The sequence below is a fragment of the Castor canadensis genome, chromosome 10, assembly GCF_047511655.1.
Source record: "Castor canadensis chromosome 10, mCasCan1.hap1v2, whole genome shotgun sequence".
Classification (NCBI taxonomy): domain Eukaryota; kingdom Metazoa; phylum Chordata; class Mammalia; order Rodentia; family Castoridae; genus Castor; species Castor canadensis.
In genome coordinates, this window is record NC_133395.1 from 101,091,136 (window position 1) to 101,113,278 (window position 22,143).

A 22,143-nucleotide genomic window follows, 5' to 3' on the forward strand; every position below is an offset into this window, starting at 1 on the left:
TTTCTCTTGTTGTTTGCAAATCATTGATGAGAAGTGATCAAGATTTTCCTTGCCCTGAATTTTATATATATTTAAAATTGGGCAATTTTAAATTTTAATTTATATATATTTAAAATGTTGGGCAAACATTGTGTGAGAAGTTGCATATGTTTTATTTTTGAATTTTAACTGTAACATTTTGACTTTTGTGAATTTTGTCCCATAAAGTCATTCTTTCTTTATTTTTACTACATATGCTACAGAATTAGTGTTAATTTTTATTAAAATGAATTTTGTTTCACACTTGTAGCTTTTGCTTAGTTAGGTTTCTGATTTAAGAAGTCATTTTAATGCAGGGTTCAAATGGGAAGATACAGTGTTGTGCTGTTTCACCCTTTTTTTATGACAAGCCATTTTGCTATCCATTTATTTTAATATTTTTAGATAGAAGTTTTAAATTTTATGTATATAAATATCTTTTTTTTTGACACCTCTTCTTTTATTCTTTATTTCTGTGTATGTGTGTATGTATTGCTGGGGATCAAACTCAGGGCCTGTTTCATGCTGGCAAGCATTCTACCACTGAGCTATACCAATGGTCCCTTACTTTTTTTATTTAAAGAAAACAAACAAATATATATATACAGTATATAAATATCTTATGTGAAGGAGAGGTTAAATATTAGTAGTTACACTGTTCAGTTAGCCCTTGTCTTTTTCCCCCCCAAAATATTCTATGAAATGAAGTAAAAAGTCATGTTTGTAGAATGCTTAGATACAGGTTAGCAAGGCATGCCATGAATAATTTGGACAGTCCTTGAGAATTTGGAGCAACTTCTTATATGGAGTTTAAAGTTCATTAAATAATATTAAATAATATAGAATAGTGGTTAGTTAGTATTGAAATAATTTATTTGGTGGCATCTGTCTGATTAAAAACCAAACAAACAGGGCAGGGGATATAGCTCTATGGTGAGTGTATGCTTAGTATATGTGATACCCTAAGGTTTGGTCCACAGCACCAAAATCAAACACATTATGTGGACATTATCCAGACTTCTAACTGTTCCCTTAGCCTAAGTATTCTTACTTATTTTGAGCTAAAATCTTAAAACTATAGATTTCAAATAATAATACTTGCATGTGGTAAAATATATGTACAATACATTTTTTTTAAAAAATAGGGTCATAATACATATACTATCTCATCTTTCTGTTTTTAATTCAACATGTTGTGGATGCTGTCCTTAAACTTTACATAGGTCCTTATTAAGGTATATTGAACTTAATTCTATTTTTTTTCTTGACAGTACCAGGGTTTGAATTCAGAGCCTATGCTTGCTAGGCAGGCACTCTACTACCTTGAGCCATGCCTTCCAGTCATTTTTGCTTCAGTCCAAATAGGTCCTTGTGTTTCTGCCCTAGGCTGGCCTAGGACATGATCCTCCAGTTTATACCTTCTGCATACCTCAGATGACAGGTGTGCCACCACACCCAGCTTATTGGTTATGATGGGGTCTCACTAACTTTTTGCCTGGGGTGACCTCAAACTTTCATCCTCCTGATCTCTGCCTCCCAAGTATCTTGGAACTTGATTCTTTTTAATTATTGCCAAACATTTTGTTGGGTTCATATGGCATAATATATTTAACTTCTTTCCAGTTGATGAATATTGAATGTTTAGATTGTTTTCAACATTTCTTTTTAGCTTTAATTATTTTTGAAACTTTATTTGAGCCTATTCCAACATATTTATATTCCTATTATTTCTTTTTTTAATTTTATATTTCATTTTCTTTTAGCATGGGGATTGAATTCAGGACCTGGTACTTGTTAAATAAGTGCTCTACCTCTTGAGCCATGCTCCTAGCACTGTGAAGATTATTGATGGAGCAAATGATACAGGGATAGAATTTAAATAATTATTTAAGGAAAACAGGAATAAATACTATGTCTCAGAAGTGATATGATTGAAAATTTTTAATAGAAAAGTTACTGTCATGGAAAATTCTAATTCATACTCACATAGACTTAATGAATAAAGGAGATGCCAAGCCTTATATTTTCGAAACTTTGATAGAGGTAATGAATTTACCAAATGCTTATCTTGATTATAGTACAATAGGTAAACCATTTCTTAAGGTATTTTCACAAATATATTACCTTTTTTATCATTCTGAGATGTTTAAGATCTGTAATTTTCCATTTCTTGCCTGTTTGCTTCATAATTCTTCTCTATTAGTTTTCTATCTCCTTAAGTTTCTTGTATCAAATAGGTGCTTAATAAATGGTAAGTTTTAAGCCCAAGCCAGACCTATATGGAAATCTAAAAAAGTAGTGCAGGACATGGTCTTTTTTTGTGAGGTCCACTATTTTACTTCTGGAATTTGGATGCCCAGGTGAAAGAACAATAGACAGTTATGTACTTAACTGTTCAGTTTTGTGTTCTGTAGAGATTGTTTATCTACTAGTGAGAAAAAACTAATTATCTTATGAAGTCCACAGTAAATAATTTAGGTTTTTTTCTAGTTTTAATATACAGAGGATTAGAAAACATTATGAAAGATGTAATGGAGAACTGAAGTCATAAATTGACCCTCGATGTTTGAGTAAGGTTTGGCTAGACAAAGGAAAGAGGAAAAAGACATTAGAAGCAAGGCAAAGACCAATGCATGAAGAAACGGAAGACTTGGGAATGAACATGGACAAGTAATAGAACCGAACTGAAGGAAAAATAGAATGCACCCTGCAGGATAGTGGCAGTTGTATGTAGCTATAATGCAATTAAGCTACATACATACATATAATACAATAAAGATAATAGGCCTTTAATAGAGGACTTTTAGGCTTGATTTTATTGAAAATGTGGAACCACTTCTGTGTTCCAGAGCAAAAAATGGTATTATGAAAGCTTAATATAGCTGTGCAAATGCAGTAACTTACCATATTGTTTTTAAAATTAAGTGCAGTAGACAGGAGACGATTGCACTAATCAGTGTTTAAGGTCATAATAGCTTTATCTGGATTCATATGTTGGCATTTAGAATGAAGAAAGGATTGATAGAGATATGAAATGAATCTTATAAGACAAATTAATAAGCCTTTATGGGACTCATAATTCTAAATAATGAACAGGAGATATGAATCAAAAAAGACACCAAAATTTGAGACTAGAGGTAATGATACTGTTGGATAGTAAGAGAAAGGAAAAGTTTGCTGATTTGGGGAAGGAAGGTGATGTGTTAAAAATTTCATTTTACTTTTTTTTTTTTTTCCAGTACTGGGTTTGAACTCAGTATTTTGTGTTTGCTAGTCTAGCACTCTACTACTTGAGCCACATCTCCAGCCCTATCTTCTTTTTTTTAAACTTATGAATCATTGATTTTTCATTTTGTTTTTTTATAACTTAATATTTTAGTATGATGACTACTTCTAATAACTGGAGAGATTAAGATATGTGTAAGTAAACTGTGGCTAAGAATAATTGTGAATCAGATTTGCAAATGATTGCTTTTCAAAGCCAGTTCTCAGTGTTAGTTATAAAGCTGTGTCTCTTTGCAAATTTGACTATTACATGAGTAGAGGTATCCTACTACTCAAAACAATATGGTAAGTAAAAATTTTCATCCAGCCTACTGCTCATGTAAAGTTGCTGTGACCTACAGGAGCCTTTATCCCATATACCATTCAGGATTAAGACTGATTGATGGTTTTATGAGAGAAAACCCAAAAGACCTAAGTAGGTAAATCTGTGTATTTTAAGATAATTAAAATAAATTTATGACAGTGATCATCATGACACAAATAATGTCAAACATTTTGGTCGAGAATAGGATAATGTTTCAGGCTATTTGCCCTTTTGTGTATCTGTGTGTATGTGAATGTGTGTTTGCTACGTGACCCAGACTGGCCTGGAACTTGCTATCCTCCTGCCTCAGCCTCCCAAGTGCTGGGATTACAGCCATGCATCACATGCCTGGTTTATTTGTCCCTTTTCCATATATACCGCTGCAACGGTTATTTAGGCAATGAAGATGGTAATGGCAATACTGATAGAATCAAGCAGGAAGATCATGTCTAATGCATATGAAAAGAAACTGAAATTATAGCTGACTTCTCGTAAAAGTGTTACTCCTTTTACTCTTTTGTGAGAGGTTGAAAAGAATTTCTTCTTAGAAATTTTGTAGTATTACCTTGCAGATCTTAGTGATCCTAATTTGAGTTATGACCCAGGGATTGAAATGTGTGGCCTTAGCAAGAAAACTAAGACATGTCTTCTAATCGATAATGACTGGTATCTTGCTTGCAAACATTCTGATTTATTCTGGGTTACATTTTCATTGAAAATTAATGTATGTTTAATTTTAAGCTCTAAATTCTGCTTGTATTTATTTACAGTGAATCTAACATCATAAGCATTTGGAATAATGGAAAGGGCATTCCAGTGGTAGAACACAAAGTAGAGAAAGTTTATGTTCCTGCTTTAATTTTTGGACAGCTCTTAACATCCAGTAACTATGATGATGATGAGAAAAAAGTTACAGGTAAAATCTGAATTTTGACTGAAAAATACTATTTTCTTAACATAAAATCTCTAACTTCCTATTTTTACTTAAAATATCACAAGAAGGAAACCTGTGTAGTTTTGTTGTGAGAAAGTCCTTTTCAGAATTAACATTTATAAAAACCTCACATACAAACATTGTTTTAATTCCATAAGTCTGACAGCAACATTTTAGAAGCCTAATCATACACTGAGTTTTAGATTGGGACGGTTGGAACTCTGGCTGACAGGTTGAATTTGAGTTCAATAATACTACTGTGATACATACATATATATATATACACACACACACACACACACATGTATGTAAATATACATGTGTGTGTGCATATATTATAAGCTTGTTATTACATATGCACTTGTCTTATGGTATTAAATTACTTTTAAACTGTTTCCTTAAGTGGGTCAAGATTGAAAATCGACTCTCTAAAGTTGAAAGTGTTTTGGAAAACTTACTGTTGCCCAAGTAAGTTAATAGTTTCTTTTAAGAGAATGACTTTGATAGAAAGTATAGATTTCATACATAGACATACTGTGTCATAAGATATGAAGCTTATTTTTTTGAAATTGTGAAAATAATCTACAAATATCTGTTTTAATTATACTAATCCATATGTTAAATTCCATATGCTAAATTTTAATTATATTTTTCTTTAAATGAAAAAACCCCCAGTATACTCAGAAATATCCAATCAGTGATTGATAACATAATAGAACTGTTTTGCAGGAGATTTGCCCAGGTTCCTCTAAAATCATTTTACTAAATCATATTTAATTTGTTTTATAGGTGGCCGCAATGGTTATGGTGCAAAACTTTGTAATATTTTTAGTACAAAGTTTACAGTTGAAACAGCTTGCAAAGAATACAAACATAGTTTTAAGCAGGTATGATAGAAACATGTCTATTTCTCTTTTAAAAATAACGTTTTATCATTTTGTTTAGATAATAAACTTTAGATAAATTGCAGTAATAACCTACATGACCTTTTCTTTCTTTTTTTTAAGCATTGTACCAAATTCATATCAGAATACTTGGGGTTTTGTATAAAGCTCTTTACCATTCCTTTAAGGCAGAATGCTTTATTTAATAGACTTCTTTAATTTTGCCCAGGATTAGTGAAAAAGTCCTACACATCATACATGTATTTAAATACAGCCACTTACCGTGCTTAAAAACTTCCCTATTGAATCATTGAATTCATATTTAAAATATCTGGCAGTCCTTTGAAACAATAGTTTGAAATTTTATGTAAGCTGAAATAATTTAGTCAGAAAAATGAATCTTGCCTGTTTATTTTTGTAAAAATCTGTATGACATGTTGGATTTTATTTTACTGCCAACATATAAAGTTGTACAGTTTATTTTCAACATGAAGTTGTAATAATAGTAATACTTACAGTTTTTCATCTTTTTTTTTTTTTTTTTTAATGGTGGAACTGGGGTTTTTCACTCAGGGTCCCTCACTTACTAAGTAGGTGCTCTATCACTTGAGCTGTGTCTCCAGTCCTCATCTTTAATTTTAACAGTTTCAAGGATTTGTTTGTTTGTTTGTTGTGAGGTTGGGAAAAATGTACATATATAGTTTTGGTAAATATATATTTCATGAACTTTGTCTTTATGTGTTATGAAACCTAGAAAGCATTATAGAAATAACTTTAATATTGTTTCTTTTAAAGACATGGATGAATAATATGATGAAGACTTCTGAAGCCAAAATTAAACATTTTGATGGTGAAGATTATACATGCATAACATTCCAACCAGATCTGGCTAAATTTAAGATGGAAAAACTTGACAAAGATATTGTGGCCCTCATGACTAGAAGAGCATATGATTTGGCTGGTTCATGTAAAGGAGTCAAGGTCATGTTTAATGGAAAGAAACTGCCTGTAAGTATCTTCTAAAATAATTTAAATACAGTGTTATTTTATAGACAGGATATAGTTGTATCTTGATTTCTAAAACTAATTTGGTAATTCTTTTAACTGGTATGTTTAGATGACTAACATTTAAAGTTATTATTGATTTATTTGGAATAAAATCCATCACCTTGATAGGTAATTTCTATCCCATTGTATATGTTCTTTGTTCCTTAGTCTTATTCTGTCTTCTTTGATTTTAATTGAGCATTTAAAAACTAAATATATTTTGTCTTCTGTTATTTATACTTTAAAAAATCTTAGTAGTATCCATAGGATTTACAATGAATACACTTTTCTAAATGGTTTGAATTCACCTTCAAATAATACTTCATGTATAGCAAAAGGACTTTAAGGAATGAGCCTGTTGCTCACTCTGTACATTTTACTTTTACATAGGTTATAAACACCAGACAGAGAAGAAAGAAAATGAGGCAGAAAAAATACTTGAAAAAGTAATGACCGGCAAGCCAGTCATTGGCATATGGTGGCCAATACCTGTAATCCCAGCATGTGTGAGGCTGAGGCAAGAGGCTCAAGCCAAAGGCCAGCCTGGGCTACATAGTGAGATCTTGTCTCAAAAAAAAAAGTAATGACAGAAAAAGATTTAAAATAGTGACATTATTGTTATTGCTTTAAGCAGCTAGTTTTCTTTTAGAGCTATTAAAAATACAATAAAGATTATATTTTACATTTATTCCCTTTCCATTGTTCCTCATTTTTTGGTATAGATCTCAGTTTCTGAGATGTGTATGTGTTTGTTTATTTATTTATTTATCCATTTGCTTTGTTGCCCAGGCTTGCCTGGAATTCCTGGGTTCAGGCAATCTTCCTGCCTCAGCCTACCAAGTAGCAGCAACCATAGACATGAACTACTAAGCCTGATTACAGTTTTTGATCTTAATTATATTCCTTCTGCATGAACATTTTCCCTTAACATTTTGTGTAAAACAGCTGGCAATGAACTCCCTCAGTTTTTGTCTTAAGAAGGTCCTTATTTTTTCTTTCACTTTTAAAGGACATTTTCAATGGGTGTGAAATTGTAAGTTGACAGTGGTTTTCTTTCAGTACTATAAGGTATCTCTCCATTGTGTTCTTGCTTTTATGGTTTATGATTAGAAGTTTGCTATGTAAGTCTATTTTGGTAAGGTGTTTCTTTTTTCTTTGGTTGCTTTGAGGATTTTTTTCTATTTGTGTTTTTTGAATATGATATGCTTATGTGTCTGGTGTTTTTTGTTTTTATTTATATATTTGGGTGTTCTTTGAGCTTCTTGGATCTGTTATTCAGTGTCTGTCACTAATTTTGAAACCATTATTTCTGAGACTAAGGTTTGAACTCATGGCTTCATGCTTGCAAAGCCGGTGCTCTATCAGTTGAGTCACACCTCCAGTCCATTTTGCTCTGGTTACTTTGGAGATGAGGTCTCGCAAACTATTTTCTCCGGGCTGGCCTTGAACCATGATCCTCCCAATCTCAGCCTCCCCAAGCACTAATTTGAGCCACCAGTGCCCTGTGCTTGCTTTTGAAGTTTTATCCTTTCTGCTGTGGGTATCAGGGTCTTCCAGATCTTTCTTGTTTTTTATTTCCTCTTGGTTTTGTTTTTTCTCTTTCAACTGCCCCTCAGTGATGGTTTCTCTTACAGCTCTTCCCACCAAAACTCTGTTGTTAGCATGGGGTAAATTGTTAGGGAAGTGTTCGCTAATGTCTGACTAAATCGCAATCTTTGGAATGCACAGTGAACTTGTATTTCATGTGTTTGGCTTCAGAAGTATTTATGCCCATCTTCCATAGGTAGGGATTTTCCTTCTGCTCTTTATTCTTTTTCCCTAGCTGTAGCACTTATCACCAGTGTTCTCAGTCTAGGTCCTTAATGCCCTTGTCCTGCAGATAAGGAAATAGGCTCTGGGTACATTTTCCAGTGGCTGCTGTTCTCCTCCCCTAGCCAGCATCCTGGGGGATTCTTTCTCTTGATTGTTTCTGAACTTTCCTATGAGAACTTGGTAGGATTTCTAGAGAGAAAACCTGCTAAGTAGAACTCCTTATGGCTACAGCCCATAGGAGCTTTCCACACTTGCTGTTCCTGTTTGGTTAAACTTCTTATTTAAGGTTTCTGCTGGTTTAGTCATCTTCTGCCCCAAATAAACAAATGCTTAGGTTCTAAAGGTTTTCTACAGACACATGTCTCTTTTCAGATTTCAGGATGGCCAGTATCTCAACTCTTTGATGAGTCCAGAAAAAAATCATTGATTTGTTTGATCAGTTGTTTTCTTGTGAGGATAGTGATACACTGGAATTTTCAGGTGGTGAGGGTCCTTGTTCTGTGCTTGGATAGAAGTCAAAGGTAGGAATGCAAGCAAAGATCAAAGGAATTTTATTTACAGAGACGTGAAAGAAAAGGCTGCGTGGAGAGGTGGGTGTCGGGACTTGGAATCTGGTAGTCCCCTGACTTGGGTTGGATATCAGGTTTTATAGTTTTTTGTTGCCAGTGGGAAGAATATGTTTTAGCACAAAAATTTTGGTGCCAACAGGTGTCTCTTGGGAAGGAGATGGGGTGTTTCCTTCCCTGGCTAATCACCATCTTCGGGGAATATGTGGACCTCCCACAGTCTGCCATGTCCCCTCTCTTAATGATCACCTTAACTAGCATTAGGAACAGGGACAACAAGGTCTATTTAATGACTACTTCCTGCTGAAAGGGGGCAGCAAAGGGGCCTGAGGCATCGGGGCTGACCATGAGAGGGGTTATCGAGGGGACCAAGATAGGTTGTTTTTATTTCCAACAGCATCTGTAGTTTGATGGATGCTGAGGGAGGGGAATCAAACTTTACAAGTAAGTTTAGAGCGCAAGGTCCAAACACAAGTAAGAAAATAATGGCAACTACAGGACCCAAAGGGAGCCAGCATTTTATTTGATCCCATACCTGTGTGGATACCTAAGTTTCAAGGGACTGTTGCTGGAGCCACTTAGCCTGTTGGAGAATGTTGTTTGTACGTTTCTGTACAATGCCTGAAGTATTTATATGTATAACAGGAAGTATTGGTGACTATACATAGTCCTCCCTGTTCACCCAAAAGAAAATTTATGGCTGTGGTCTATGAGTCTAAGAAAAACCCATTGTTTAAGTCCAAAACTAAAAACACCACCTTTAAGTACCATAGGACATGCCTGGAGCAGTAGAAATATTCACTTTGTCTCTATGACAGTAGAAGGCCCTGGCCAAAAATACGAGTTTGTGCCTAGAAGGGCTTTAGTGCCAGACAGCCACACATGCATAACAACTTCTCAACCCTCTCGGCTTTGATTAATTTTTTGAGAGGTCTGGCACGACTGACTCCATTTGAGCATTGACAGCATTCTCCCCTTGTCTCCAAACTGTTTGTCTCCGAGCAGTCTGAAGGTTTTTCTAATTGGTCATTTTGATCCTTCCTTGTGAGGATTAGCTTTCTTTTTAAGTATCCCACGTTGTAGGGGAAGCAACAAGCAGGTCAGGTGAGAGTCAGTGCCAACTAGACCCTTCTGGCCAAACTTAAGCAACAAAGAGGTTTAGAAGGAGTTGCTCTTGGGCAATGTGCTTCAAGATAACAACAATACAAAACAAAATCTAACAAAGTAGATATTTAAAAAGCTAACTGATTGACGGGTACTTGTTAGAGTCTTTTTTTATGGACTTGACTGTAAATGTCCCAGAAGGATCAGAACTATAATGACAAAAACTTAAAGTGCCATGGTTACAATTTTAATGGACAATTTAGTTACTAACAGAACAGTATATCGTACCATTAACTTTTTGTTACAGTGTTTATCTAAATTTTGTATTTTAGGAGGCCTGATATACTTGGAAAATACAAATATATTTACTATATAGGAGCCAGCAACAGCATCACAGCTCTCTAGAGGTTATACATACATATTAGTTGTTACCCTTGGAGTAAAACCTTAGATTTCCAATTAGTTGAGGGGGCAGTGTCAGTGACCCCAAATAGCCTAATCATAGCACATACAGGGTACTAACTGCATTAAAATCACCTAAGACAATAGTTGTTTAACCACAATTATGAGGTCATCTAGAAGATTTTACATAAACCAACTCTTAAATGAATTTTTATTTAGTTATGACTCAGTTATTTCAGTGTCAAAACCCTTACAAAAATCAGCAGAGAACACAAGTAAATATTATGAGGACTAAGTGTAGAGTTAGGAAACCTGATGGCTGACATTAAGGGATGGCTTATGACATACAGAAGGGTTCTGCTGACCTGTAGCCAGTGGAGTCCCCCAAAATTAACAGGCTCAATCTGACCATACCAGGCCAATTTCTTCACCTGATATGTTTAAGGAGTTGATAATGCATAGCCCATGCATAGCCCAGTGTTTGAGAGTTAATGACACACAACCCAATTTGTTTTTTTTGTTTTTTAGAACTAAGTATTGACTCTAGTAAAAGACTTGAAGTCTCAAGATTTCCATATAGTGTTCTTTTTTAAGTCCCTTTTTATCCTGTCTGGAGGGTGTACTTTGGTTTTGTTTTTATTTTGCTTTACATAAGTAGATTCGTCCCAATCTACATGTTAGTGCAGTAGCACTCCCCGTGTTTAGCTGCCTGTTACTTTTCTAAGTCCTTATAAACTTTTATTTTTCTACTTGATTGTCTTGATAAATTCTTGGAGCACCAAAGATCCTTGACAGTTATCTGAATAGAACAAAAACCTCTTATTTAAGATAGTATTTTTGTAAATGTTATCAAGAACAGAACAATATTTTTAAGACAGCCTTGTTGTTATGAGCTTAGAGAATTAAGTTTTAGTTTAACATTGATACATCAAATTTTGACCTCATAAAATTTTAATGTAACTCTTAGATTTTAGTCAACCTAGTCACTTATATAAGCATTTATAAGCTCCATCTTTTTATGACAACTTACTCTGTACCCTGGGGAGCTTGTCCTTATCCTGTTTTTTTTTCATTTTGAGACAATTTTGAGGACAAAATTTTTCTTATGTAATCTTTTTTTTTAATCTAAAAGCATTTTTTCTTTAACCTGTTATTGTTAAAAATCATATCCTTAATACTTTTTAGATTTCTTTGTTACTTGTTGAAAATAACTCCTAAGACCTTTTAATTTAGAGCATTATATTTGCCTGAAAACAACCAGAAAGAAAGCAACCTTAAAATGATTATTTTTTTATAAAAACAATTTATAGAAAGCCCAGTTGTTGCTAGGCCCATGTGTTATAAGAGAAGATTAAATCCCAGATTTTATTTACAACAGAGTGAAACAGGCTAAGGTTATTTCTTTAACTACCCAAATTCTAAGATTTCTGCTGCAGGCTGTGGCCAGGGTTTAAAAAATGGCACCTTTTTTTTTTTGCTCTGAGCTGGAATGTTAACCTCTGAATGTCTGAATCTTAGTGAGACCTGGTTGAAATAAGTTTGAAAACTGTTGTTTTTTAAAAGCAGTAGAACAGAGTAGAAGTAACAATTTTTTTTACATTAACTCTACGATAAGAACCATCTCAAGATGTCTACATATTTTTAAGTAGAAAGCTTAAGCAGTTTACCATAGAGATCTCCAATATAAACACCCTGGGTTTTTGTATTACCTTATAACTGCCATTTCCTCTTTCCCATTTTTTTTAAGGTTTTTTTTTTCAGGAGCTAAAGCCTGCAAGGTATCTAATGATAGATACCACATCTATATAACGTTTTCTACAAAGTTTAGGTTTTCCCCTCCTTTTTTTTCCATAGAACAAGTCAAGTTGTAAGATGGTGTTCTAGTCAATGCTTTCCCCTTCTGGCCAGCACTCCTGATCTCCCAAAGGATATTTAGGCCAAGCCTGGGTTTAGCAGAAAATGAGAATTTTTCCTTAGGCTCCCAGGGTTAAGATTTTTCCAATGCCTTAATAAGCAAGTGAGGGTGAGATCCTTTGAGAATTTAGAATGTTGTTCTCCCATCTAAAAGAGGGAGAAGGGAAACTGGTCATTCTAAGGAGGATCTTGTGCGTAGGTGTCCCCAGGATCAGAAACCTTGTTCCCCTACTGGGAACCATACTCCTTTGGGGAGAAGGCGCCCCTTTCTCCCATCTCCTTCTGCTGCTACCACCCATGGCCAGGGTTGTGGGGAAGACATTTGGGTCTTTCCGATTTGCGACCACCCTTACTGGCATGACCTTGACCAAGTCTTCGCTTATTTATTTTATAACGTTGTATAACTAGCCATTTTCCAATTATTAATAAGAGAGAGACAGAGAGAGAGAGAGAGAGAGAGAGAGAGAGAGAGAGAGAGACGTCCTGAGAGTTCCACCATAGCTAAACTGTGGTAGGAGTGGCTCTCCTGGAGGGCAGAATCCACCAGAGTGCTGGATAATCACGGCCACTTCATAGGCAGTCCCCTCAAGTTTGGCACAACCTGTACAGTCCTCAGATGAAGAGGAGGGGTCCCTTCATGTTTGCCAAGATGATACGCTGGAATTTTCGGGTGGTGAGGGTCCTTGTTCCGCTCTTGGAGAGAATTCAAAGGCAGGAACACAAGCAAAGATCAAAGGAGTTTTATTTCCAGAGAAGTGAGAGAAAAGGCTGCAGGACCTGGAATTTGGTAGTCCTCCAAGTTGTTTTGGATGTCAGGTTTTATAATTTTTTGTTGTCAGTGGGAAGAGTATGTTCTAGCGCAGATTTTGACAGGAACAGGTTCTCTTGGGAAGGAGACAGGGTGTTTCCTTCTCTGACTAATTGCCATCTTTGGGGAATACGGGAACTTCCCGCAGTCTGCCCTTCAGATAGGAATTTCTTTTATTTCAATCATGTACATCTCTGAACTTAGAAGTTCACAGAAGTTCACTTTGTCATTTATAAACAAATTTTTGATAATTTTTATAATTTACCTGTATAGCTACCCCTTCTTTATCACGTATACACAGAAACGAATTATTTTTTAAAGAACAGGGATCAAGAGGTAGAAGATTCTGGCATGAAGGTTTGGATCTGGGGTAAGACCTGTAGTAAATGAGAGGAGATAGAAATATGAGAAGTACCTAATGTCATTTGCCTATTTGTGCTGCCAGTATATGATTGTTTATTCATTTTTTTAAATTAATAGGTAAATGGATTTCGCAGTTACGTAGACCTTTATGTGAAGGACAAATTGGATGAAACTGGGGTGGCCCTGAAAGTTATTCATGAACTTGCAAATGAAAGGTGGGATGTTTGTCTCACATTGAGTGAAAAAGGATTCCAGCAAATCAGCTTTGTAAATAGTATTGCAACTACAAAAGTAAGTAGCAAATTCATTGTTTCCAGGCGACTGGCAAGCAATGCTTTATTTAAAACAACAAAATAGGGCTGGTAGAGTGGCTCAAGCAGTAAAAGTGCCTGCCTAGTAAGTGTGAGGCCCTGAGTTCAAACCCCAGTACCATCAAAAGTAAATAAAAAATAAACAACAGGAGTACATTTTTAAAAATCTGAGTTTGAGCTCAGGACCTTGTGCTTGTTAGGCAGGCATTCTACTATTTGAGCCACACTCCCATGCCAAAATCTGTTGTTAAATTAAAATTGACTTAGAAAAATGAAACTTATTTTCTGTGCAATAGCTATATTACAATTTATTTAAACATCCATTGAAAAATAAGTTTATATTCTTAGTGTTTGTAGTCATACATTTTTTATGAAATTTATAATGATAGCAGATACCCTATCCTGTGTTCTGAGTTGGGGATGTAGTATAGAATAATAGGAAATGAATCTCTTTTGGGGTCAGATTGTGGAACATGTTATCTGATATTCTAAGGAGTTTGAACCCTCTTCTGTAGGCTTTGTATTTCAAAATCAAAAGACATTCTTCTCACCTAAAAGCATTTATTGGGCTGGAAATGTAGAAATTTAGCTCAGGTGTAGAGTGCTTGCCTAGCATGTGTGAGGTCCTGGGTTCAATCTCCAGGACTGCAAAAATCAAACAAACAAAAACCAAAAGCATTTATTCACTAACTATAATAAAATGCTAGATCGTAGAATAGTTTAAAGCAATGATTTATCATTCTTATTCAAGCTGTAACTTCTCTTAATGTTTAATGTTTTCTATAATCTAGCATCACTTTTTCTAGTCAACAGAAATTCTCAGTTATGATTGCATTTTTATGTATAATAGAAACTTTATTAGACAGTGACTGAAACATGTAACGGTTTTTATTTTTTTCCCCAGTCTTGGGCTGCTACTCACACCATAATGCCATCAGGGACCTTGTTCTTGCTGGCTTTCTTTTCTGCTACCTTTAGTATGTTGTTTCTTTCTCACATCTTTCAAATACCTACTGCACCCCTATGTCTCATTCCCAAATCCTAGGGAAAGGAAAATGGAGTTGAGCCAAATCCTCATTCTTTTAATCCACAATATAATAGCTCTTTGCTAGCATCTCATTAACTACAACTAAGACAAATGGGCTGTCCCTAGCTACAAAAGAGTAAAAATTTGTGAATCTTTTAAAATGGGTATGTTGCCAGTTAAAAACAATTTGTGCTTGTTAGTAACAGAGGAGAATGTATATTAGACGGACAACTAATAATAGTTGCCACAATCCATAGACTCAAATCATGTGAGTCTATTACTCCCATCCACACCAGTTTTCATTCTCACTTCCAGGTCTTTATTGTTTTTACTCTATAATAGAGTTGGCCAAATGGAGTTATGTGGAGTTGTGTAGCATAATAAAAAATGTACATTTGGTCTTTGTCCCCAATTCCTGATACAGAGCTCTCTAAAATTCTTGTAATTTCCTGAGTAATAGGGAAGACAGGAGTATCTTTTTTTTTATTGTAGTATTTGATCTTCATCCTTAGTTCCTGACATAAAGCTCCCAAATTCCTTGGAGTTTCCTGGGTAATCGGAGTGCCCTTTGTTTAAATATGATAGAACTTGGTGGACCCTTAGATACCTTTAGGATGGGGACTTGTTGCCTGATAGAATAAGCTCTGATTAGAAACCAGGACCTTTCAGTTCTAGCCCTTCAGTCTCAGGGGAGAGGAGAGAGAGAGACAGGAGACTGAGTTATAATTTGATCATTCCTACATGATGAAGGGTCCATTAATAACATCTAAATAGTAGGGTTTAGAGAAATCCCATGTTGGTGAATACATTGAAGTGTTGAGAGGGTGGTGTGCCTGGAGGATGGGAAGCTCCATGTACCTTCTCCCCATACCTTACACTGTATGCTACACATCTCTTCCATTTGACTCTTCATGAGTTGTGTTTCCTTCCTTCCTTCCTTCCTTCCTTCCTTCCTTCCTTCCTTCCTTCCTTCCTTCCTTCCTTCCTTCCTTCCTTCCTTCCTTCCTTCCTTCCCTCCTTCCTCCCCTCCCTCCCTCTGTCCCTCCCTGACTCTTCATGAGTTGTTTCCTTCCTTCCCTCCTCCCTTCCCCTCCTTCCCTTCCCTCCGCTCTTTCCCTCCCACCCTCCCCTCCATCCCTGACTCTTTATGAGTTGTGTTCCCTCCCTTCCTTCCTTCCTCCCTCCCTCCCTTCTTTCCCTCCTTCCCCTCCCCTCCTTCCCCCCTCCCCTCCTTTCACCCCTTCCTTCTTTTCCCCTCCCCTCTTCTCCCTCCCTCCCTCTCTCCATCTTTTCCTCCCTCCCTCCCTTTTTTTTTAAGTTTAAGGTACTGGGGTTTGAATGCGAGGCCTTGTGCTTATTAGGCAGGTACTTTATCACTTGAGCTATGTTCCCAGCCCAAGTTTTTTTTTTTTTTTTATAAAAGTAAAAATGTGTTCCTGAGTTCTCTGAGGTATTCTAACAAATTGTCAACTCTGAATGAGTCATGGGAACACCTTCTACTAGACAGAAATATGGGAGACCTAGGACTTGGATGATATCTGAAGTGGAGGAGCAGTCCTGTGGGATAGCCCTTAACCCATTAGGCTGAGCCAACTGTGAGTAGTTAGTGTCAAAAATTGAATTACATTGTGAACATCTAGTTGGTGTCCAAAGACTCAGAGAATTGATTGTGAGTGTTGAAAAACACACTGGAACTGGTATCCAAAGTTGGGTGAGGAAATAAATCAGAAAGTGGTTTACTGGCATTGTGACCAGTCATTCTGTCTGTCATTCTGAGACTTCTTAATCCTCTAGAAAATAAGGCTTTTAGTGATATCATCAAGTGACTGGGTCACCTAGTTATGCAACATTTTGGGTTCTATACTTTTCTTTCCTCTTTAGGGCGGACGGCATGTAGATTATGTAGTAGATCAAGTCGTTGGTAAACTGATTGAAGTAGTGAAGAAAAAGAACAAAGCTGGTGTATCAGTGAAACCATTTCAAGTAAGTGACACACCATATATTCTACTAAATTGCTAAACAATACCAGTTTTGATGTTGACTTTTCTTTTTTGGGTATGTTTTCCACAGGTAAAAAACCACATATGGGTTTTTATTAATTGTCTTATTGAAAATCCAACTTTTGATTCTCAGACTAAGGAAAACATGACTCTGCAGCCCAAAAGTTTTGGGTCCAAATGCCAACTGTCAGAAAAATTTTTTAAAGCAGTGAGTAAAACTCATTATTTTTCAGTGTTGTTGAGAGTTGATTTAGTAGTTTTCTTGATTTATTTATTCTGTTTGTGACTAGTTTCGCTCATCATCTTAATTATGAGTATATATGGATATAGGCATATTTCTACTACAAACTAATATACTTAATTCTGACTTTGTTGTTTCACAAAACTGTTGATTGTTTTGCCAAGAACTAAAGTAGGAAATTACGTAGCTAACTTTATGTTTAGCTTTGCATTGGTCATTATAAAATTCAGATTTCCCTCTATCAAATGTACAGGTCCTTACAAGTCTCTTGGTTTCATCTTCTATTCTCGTTTCAACTTCATCTACTGATTTTTAACTTTACGTGTTTTTTATTGTGGTATTAAATATACAATGTGAAACATTTTTTTTTACATTTTATTTGATTTTGCATGCATTATTTAGGCTATCTTAATTATTCCAAAATAAGATGAGGATACAAGTAAGTAATCTTAGATTTGTAACTGAACCTTATGGCTGTTATTAGCTTCTTGTAATCTGTTGCATATAATCAAAATTTGACTGAGTTCCCTTGTTGATGGCACAATCCCTTACTGTACCATCAGTAAACATTTGCTAAACATTTGTGAAGTATCTTTAAATGTGCTTGGGAGTGGAAATGTAAAGACAAATAAACCAGAGCCCCTCCTATTTGAAGTTTATAGTTTGGTGGGAGAATGGTGTGTAATTACCATTTATCAAATTTTAATGTTGGAATTTTCAAAGGTTTCCAGAAACAAAAGCAAAAATTGGCTTTAAGTTCTATCTTAAGGCTTATAGAAATAATACTTTGATAATCTAATCTTAATGAATTCTGAGCACAAAACACCCTATATTAATGCTTCCTCAAATTTCCATTCTTCATTCATATGATGAAGTGATTTGATTTTAGACTTGGCAGCATAGTTCACCTCTTTTATATATTAAATATTCCAGAAAACTATTTCATATTCCTAAAATCAAATCACCAAGGATGATAAAAAAAGAACTTTCAGAACTTGAAGTTGAAGATACATAATTTCTTTTAGAGCTAACATCTTGTCACATGTTAACTCACTGCAAATTACAAACAGTATGAAATAGTGAAATCTTCATTACCAACCTATTTAAAGAATAAAGCCTATTCATAAGTTCCCAAGTTTATCCTAATGTTCCCTTCATGTTAATATTTTTTTATTTGTCATAAAGAAGTCAGGACTCACATATTGTATTAAGGAATATCAGAGATGTCAATGTCTGGAGTTTGCCAGCTAGTGAATTCATGGGTAAATTAGCTTTTTCTGTGTCAATTTTAACAAAACCAACTTGTAATAAGAGCAATATATATTCCTCCTGAAGTTTATTTCAACAGAATTTGTCTCATATGTAGTGCAGTGGCCCTTTTTTCATGTTTGTCTTTTAGTACAATAGATCATTGTGAATAAAGCTGCCTGAGTTAGTTTTACTAAGATGACACAGTTTTAGTATAATTGAGTAAAATTTACTAGCATGTATTACTATTATCATTGTAATTGTTTTACCTTAAAACTATCCAGATTCCAGGTATTGCAGTAAAATCTGTAGTTAAATATATGACATTGGCTTATTTGTATCACTGCTCTTCTCTTTCTTTTCTTTTCTTCTTTCTTTTTTTTTTTAAGGCTTCTAATTGTGGCATTGTAGAAAGTATCCTGAATTGGGTGAAATTTAAAGCTCAGACTCAGCTGAATAAGAAGTGTTCATCAGTAAAATACAGTAAAATTAAAGGTATTCCCAAATTGGATGATGCTAATGATGCTGGTAAGATATTATTTTTTAAAGGTTTTGATTTAACTTTTAATTTATTCAGTTATAGAAAATTTTCATCTAGGTTATGCTTTTCTGTCCAGAGTGTAACTGAAATCTCTACATGCATCACATATTACTAGTTTTCAGGGAATAGGAATTCAGTAAAATATAGTAACTATTCTAAGCATGATAAAAAAAAAGATCATTTTAACAGTTGTTCACTATTGTCACTGTGACCAATAGTTTTTCTGGCTTCATTTTTCTCATCAGAATAAGTAATCTAAAATGCATGTGATTTTTAATTGTTCTCAGGTGGCAAACATTCTCTGGAGTGTACACTGATATTAACAGAGGGAGACTCTGCCAAATCGCTGGCTGTGTCTGGATTAGGTGTGATTGGGAGAGATAGATATGGAGTCTTTCCACTCAGGGGCAAAATTCTTAATGTACGAGAAGCTTCTCATAAACAGGTTTGTATATATACCCATACGTATTTATGAAATTTCTAATACATTACTGAAATTGTTGAATTTTAAAATGTAAATTTGGACTCACCTTTAAAAAAAGCTTTCACTGCTTTTCCTTTTTGCACAGATCATGGAAAATGCAGAAATAAACAATATTATTAAAATAGTTGGTCTACAATACAAGAAAAGTTATGATGATGCAGAATCTCTGAAAACCTTACGTTATGGAAAGATTATGATTATGACTGATCAGGTTGGTTTGAAAATTATCACATATTTACAATTTTTATAATTTGTATTTTTAGACACTTTTCCCCCCAGAGCTAGGAATTGAACCCGGGGCCTCATAAGTGTTAGGCAAGTACTGTGTCATTGAGGCCCATCCCCACTGCTCAAATTGTTCTTTGATAATTGCTTCATGAGATTTATTCCAAGATGACAAAGAAATGTGATTGTGTACAACAACAAGAAAAAAACCCACATGATTTAATGGAAACATTTATGTGAAGCACATTTTACATTACTTAATTTTTGGTTACCAATCTTACTAGTTATTAAAAAATATTTTTAAATGCAACAAATATGAGAAGAACAGAGCATAGTGCTGCGTTATAGGAACTAAGCCCACATGTAAGCAGGAATGAAATGGTGCATCCGCCAGTGGGAAATATTAATCAATAGGTAATGGTTAATATCAGTGTCTGTTGGCATAAATTGAGATGCAAAAAAAATCATAAGGACTGGAGTAGTAAAAGGGCAATAATCAGGAAGGAATTAGAAATGGTAGTTCCTTCCTTCCTTTTTTTTTTTTTTTTTTTTAGTACTGGGATCTGAATTCAGGACCCTGTGCTTAGAAAATTGAAAAGGAAGAATTTCCTATGCATCCAACTTTGTGTCTTTTGTGTACTCTTAAGTAAAAGCATTTGTAGAGAAAAACCTCTGATGGAAATAGCTGCTACAGTTTTAAGCAGAATTTTTGCAGTTTTTTCTCAAGAGAAGACTTGTAAATACTTGTACTCCCTGGATTTCCTTTTCCATGGCCCAGTAAAGTGGCATTATAATCATGTTTTTATGTATTTTTCGATCTTTAAGTCATTCTTGTAGTGAAATCTTGGTAAACTATAAGACATATACAATGACAATGTATTTTATAAGGACAGGAAAATTTCATATATCACTAGCTATGCTCTTTATTTACATTTTAAGAAACAATTCTTTACTATGGTCATCTGATGTGTATTATTTTGTTAAATGCCATTTTAAAATTTGAATGGAATTTTGTCTCTGCTTCATTCATACATTTTAAGATTTAGTTTTAAGTAGTTATATTTTGTAAAATTATTATAGGACTTTTTGCTTTTCATTTATTTAGGATCAAGATGGTTCTCACATAAAAGGTTTGCTTATTAATTTCATCCATCACAATTGGCCATCACTTTTGAAGCATGGTTTTCTTGAAGAGTTCATTACTCCTATTGTAAAGGTACTGTTTTGCATTATTATATTTTTAAACTATTGTCTTAAAAGGTAGCAGAAGCACTAATTTCTTTTTTTAATTAATTTAAGGCAAGCAAAAATAAGCAAGAACTTTCCTTCTACAGTATTCCTGAATTTGACGAGTGGAAAAAACATATAGAAAACCAGAAAGCCTGGAAAATAAAATACTACAAAGGTTTGTGTTTTAAAATATTTAAATTTTGACGTGATTACTTATATAAATTTATTTTTATGGAAGCAACATAAAATATTTTGAAAGTTTGTCTCTTTTAGACTTCAAAATTATATAGAAAATTACATAAAAATAGGGTAATATAATAAATTCTTCATGTACATTAACAACCAAATTTAGTGGCCTGTCTTGTTTCATCTAAACCTCCCATCACCCCTATATTAATTTGAAGTAACTTCTAGATCTATAAGATCTATAAGTACTTTAGTGTGTATTTTCAAAAAAATAGTCATTTTTTTCTTTAACATGTTTAAAAATCCAACCAGTCTCAAATCTCTTCATGATTGTGTTAATATGTAAATAGCATCATAAAATGTTAAAGTTTCCAATATATTCATAAGGAATGTATATTTTTACATAATTTTATATTACATGTTTATATTTTAAGTGAAGATCCAAACACATTACATTTGGTTGAGTGGTCTCTTAAATATCTTAATGTTATTTCTTTTTTCATATTTTTCCTCACAATTTATTTATTAAGAAAGTTGAGTTGTGAGGTGGTGTTACATGCCTGTGATTTCAGCTATGTGGGAGGCATAGGTAGGAGGATCATGGTCTGAGGCTGTCCCGTGGCAAAAGTGAGACCCTATCTGAAAAATAGCTAAAAGCAAAAAGGATGGGGGCCTGGTTCAAGTGGTAGATCAAGTGTGAGGCCAAGTTCAAACCCCAGTACACTCTCCCACATTCTAAATTTTGCCTATTGTAACCCGTTAATCTCATTTAATATGTTATACATTCCCCCGCTCTTTATTGTCTGTTAACTGGTAGTCAAATCAGAGGTGTGATTACATTTGGGTTAGATTTGTTTGGTAAAAACATTTAACAGGTAGCATATTCTTATGTCAGGAGGCATGTGATTTGGTTTGTTTTTCTTTGTCTATTAAGATCAATCAGTTGAAATAATTGCTAGTTTGACGTAGCTTACAACTTTGCCTGCAAGCTTTTTTTTTTCATGGTTTTGAACAGCCATTAATATTTGTGACTCAGTTTTATTTTTAAAATTGTGCAGGATTGGGTACCAGTACAGCTAAAGAAGCAAAGGAATATTTTGCTGATATGGAAAGGCATCGCATTTTGTTTAGATATGCTGGTCCTGAAGATGATGCTGCCATTACTTTGGTAATTAAGTTAATTAAGTAGAAGTCTTTTGTTAGCCACCC

General features: G+C 34.5%; 1 protein-coding gene across 2 annotated transcripts in view; it reads left to right on the forward strand.

The window, feature by feature from the left end:
• Top2b (DNA topoisomerase II beta) overlaps window positions 1-22,143 on the forward strand; it is a 68,074-nt gene that overhangs the window by 20,231 nt on the left and 25,700 nt on the right. For both annotated transcript variants that reach the window (XM_074043787.1, XM_074043786.1), the window contains exons 5-16: window positions 4,378-4,523; window positions 5,331-5,428; window positions 6,221-6,433; window positions 13,559-13,732; window positions 16,661-16,762; window positions 16,850-16,987; window positions 18,658-18,796; window positions 19,097-19,254; window positions 19,379-19,504; window positions 20,624-20,734; window positions 20,818-20,923; window positions 21,993-22,102. In XM_074043787.1, the coding sequence (XP_073899888.1) occupies window positions 4,378-4,523; window positions 5,331-5,428; window positions 6,221-6,433; window positions 13,559-13,732; window positions 16,661-16,762; window positions 16,850-16,987; window positions 18,658-18,796; window positions 19,097-19,254; window positions 19,379-19,504; window positions 20,624-20,734; window positions 20,818-20,923; window positions 21,993-22,102 (1,621 nt within the window). The remainder of the gene's footprint in view (window positions 1-4,377; window positions 4,524-5,330; window positions 5,429-6,220; window positions 6,434-13,558; window positions 13,733-16,660; window positions 16,763-16,849; window positions 16,988-18,657; window positions 18,797-19,096; window positions 19,255-19,378; window positions 19,505-20,623; window positions 20,735-20,817; window positions 20,924-21,992; window positions 22,103-22,143) is intronic.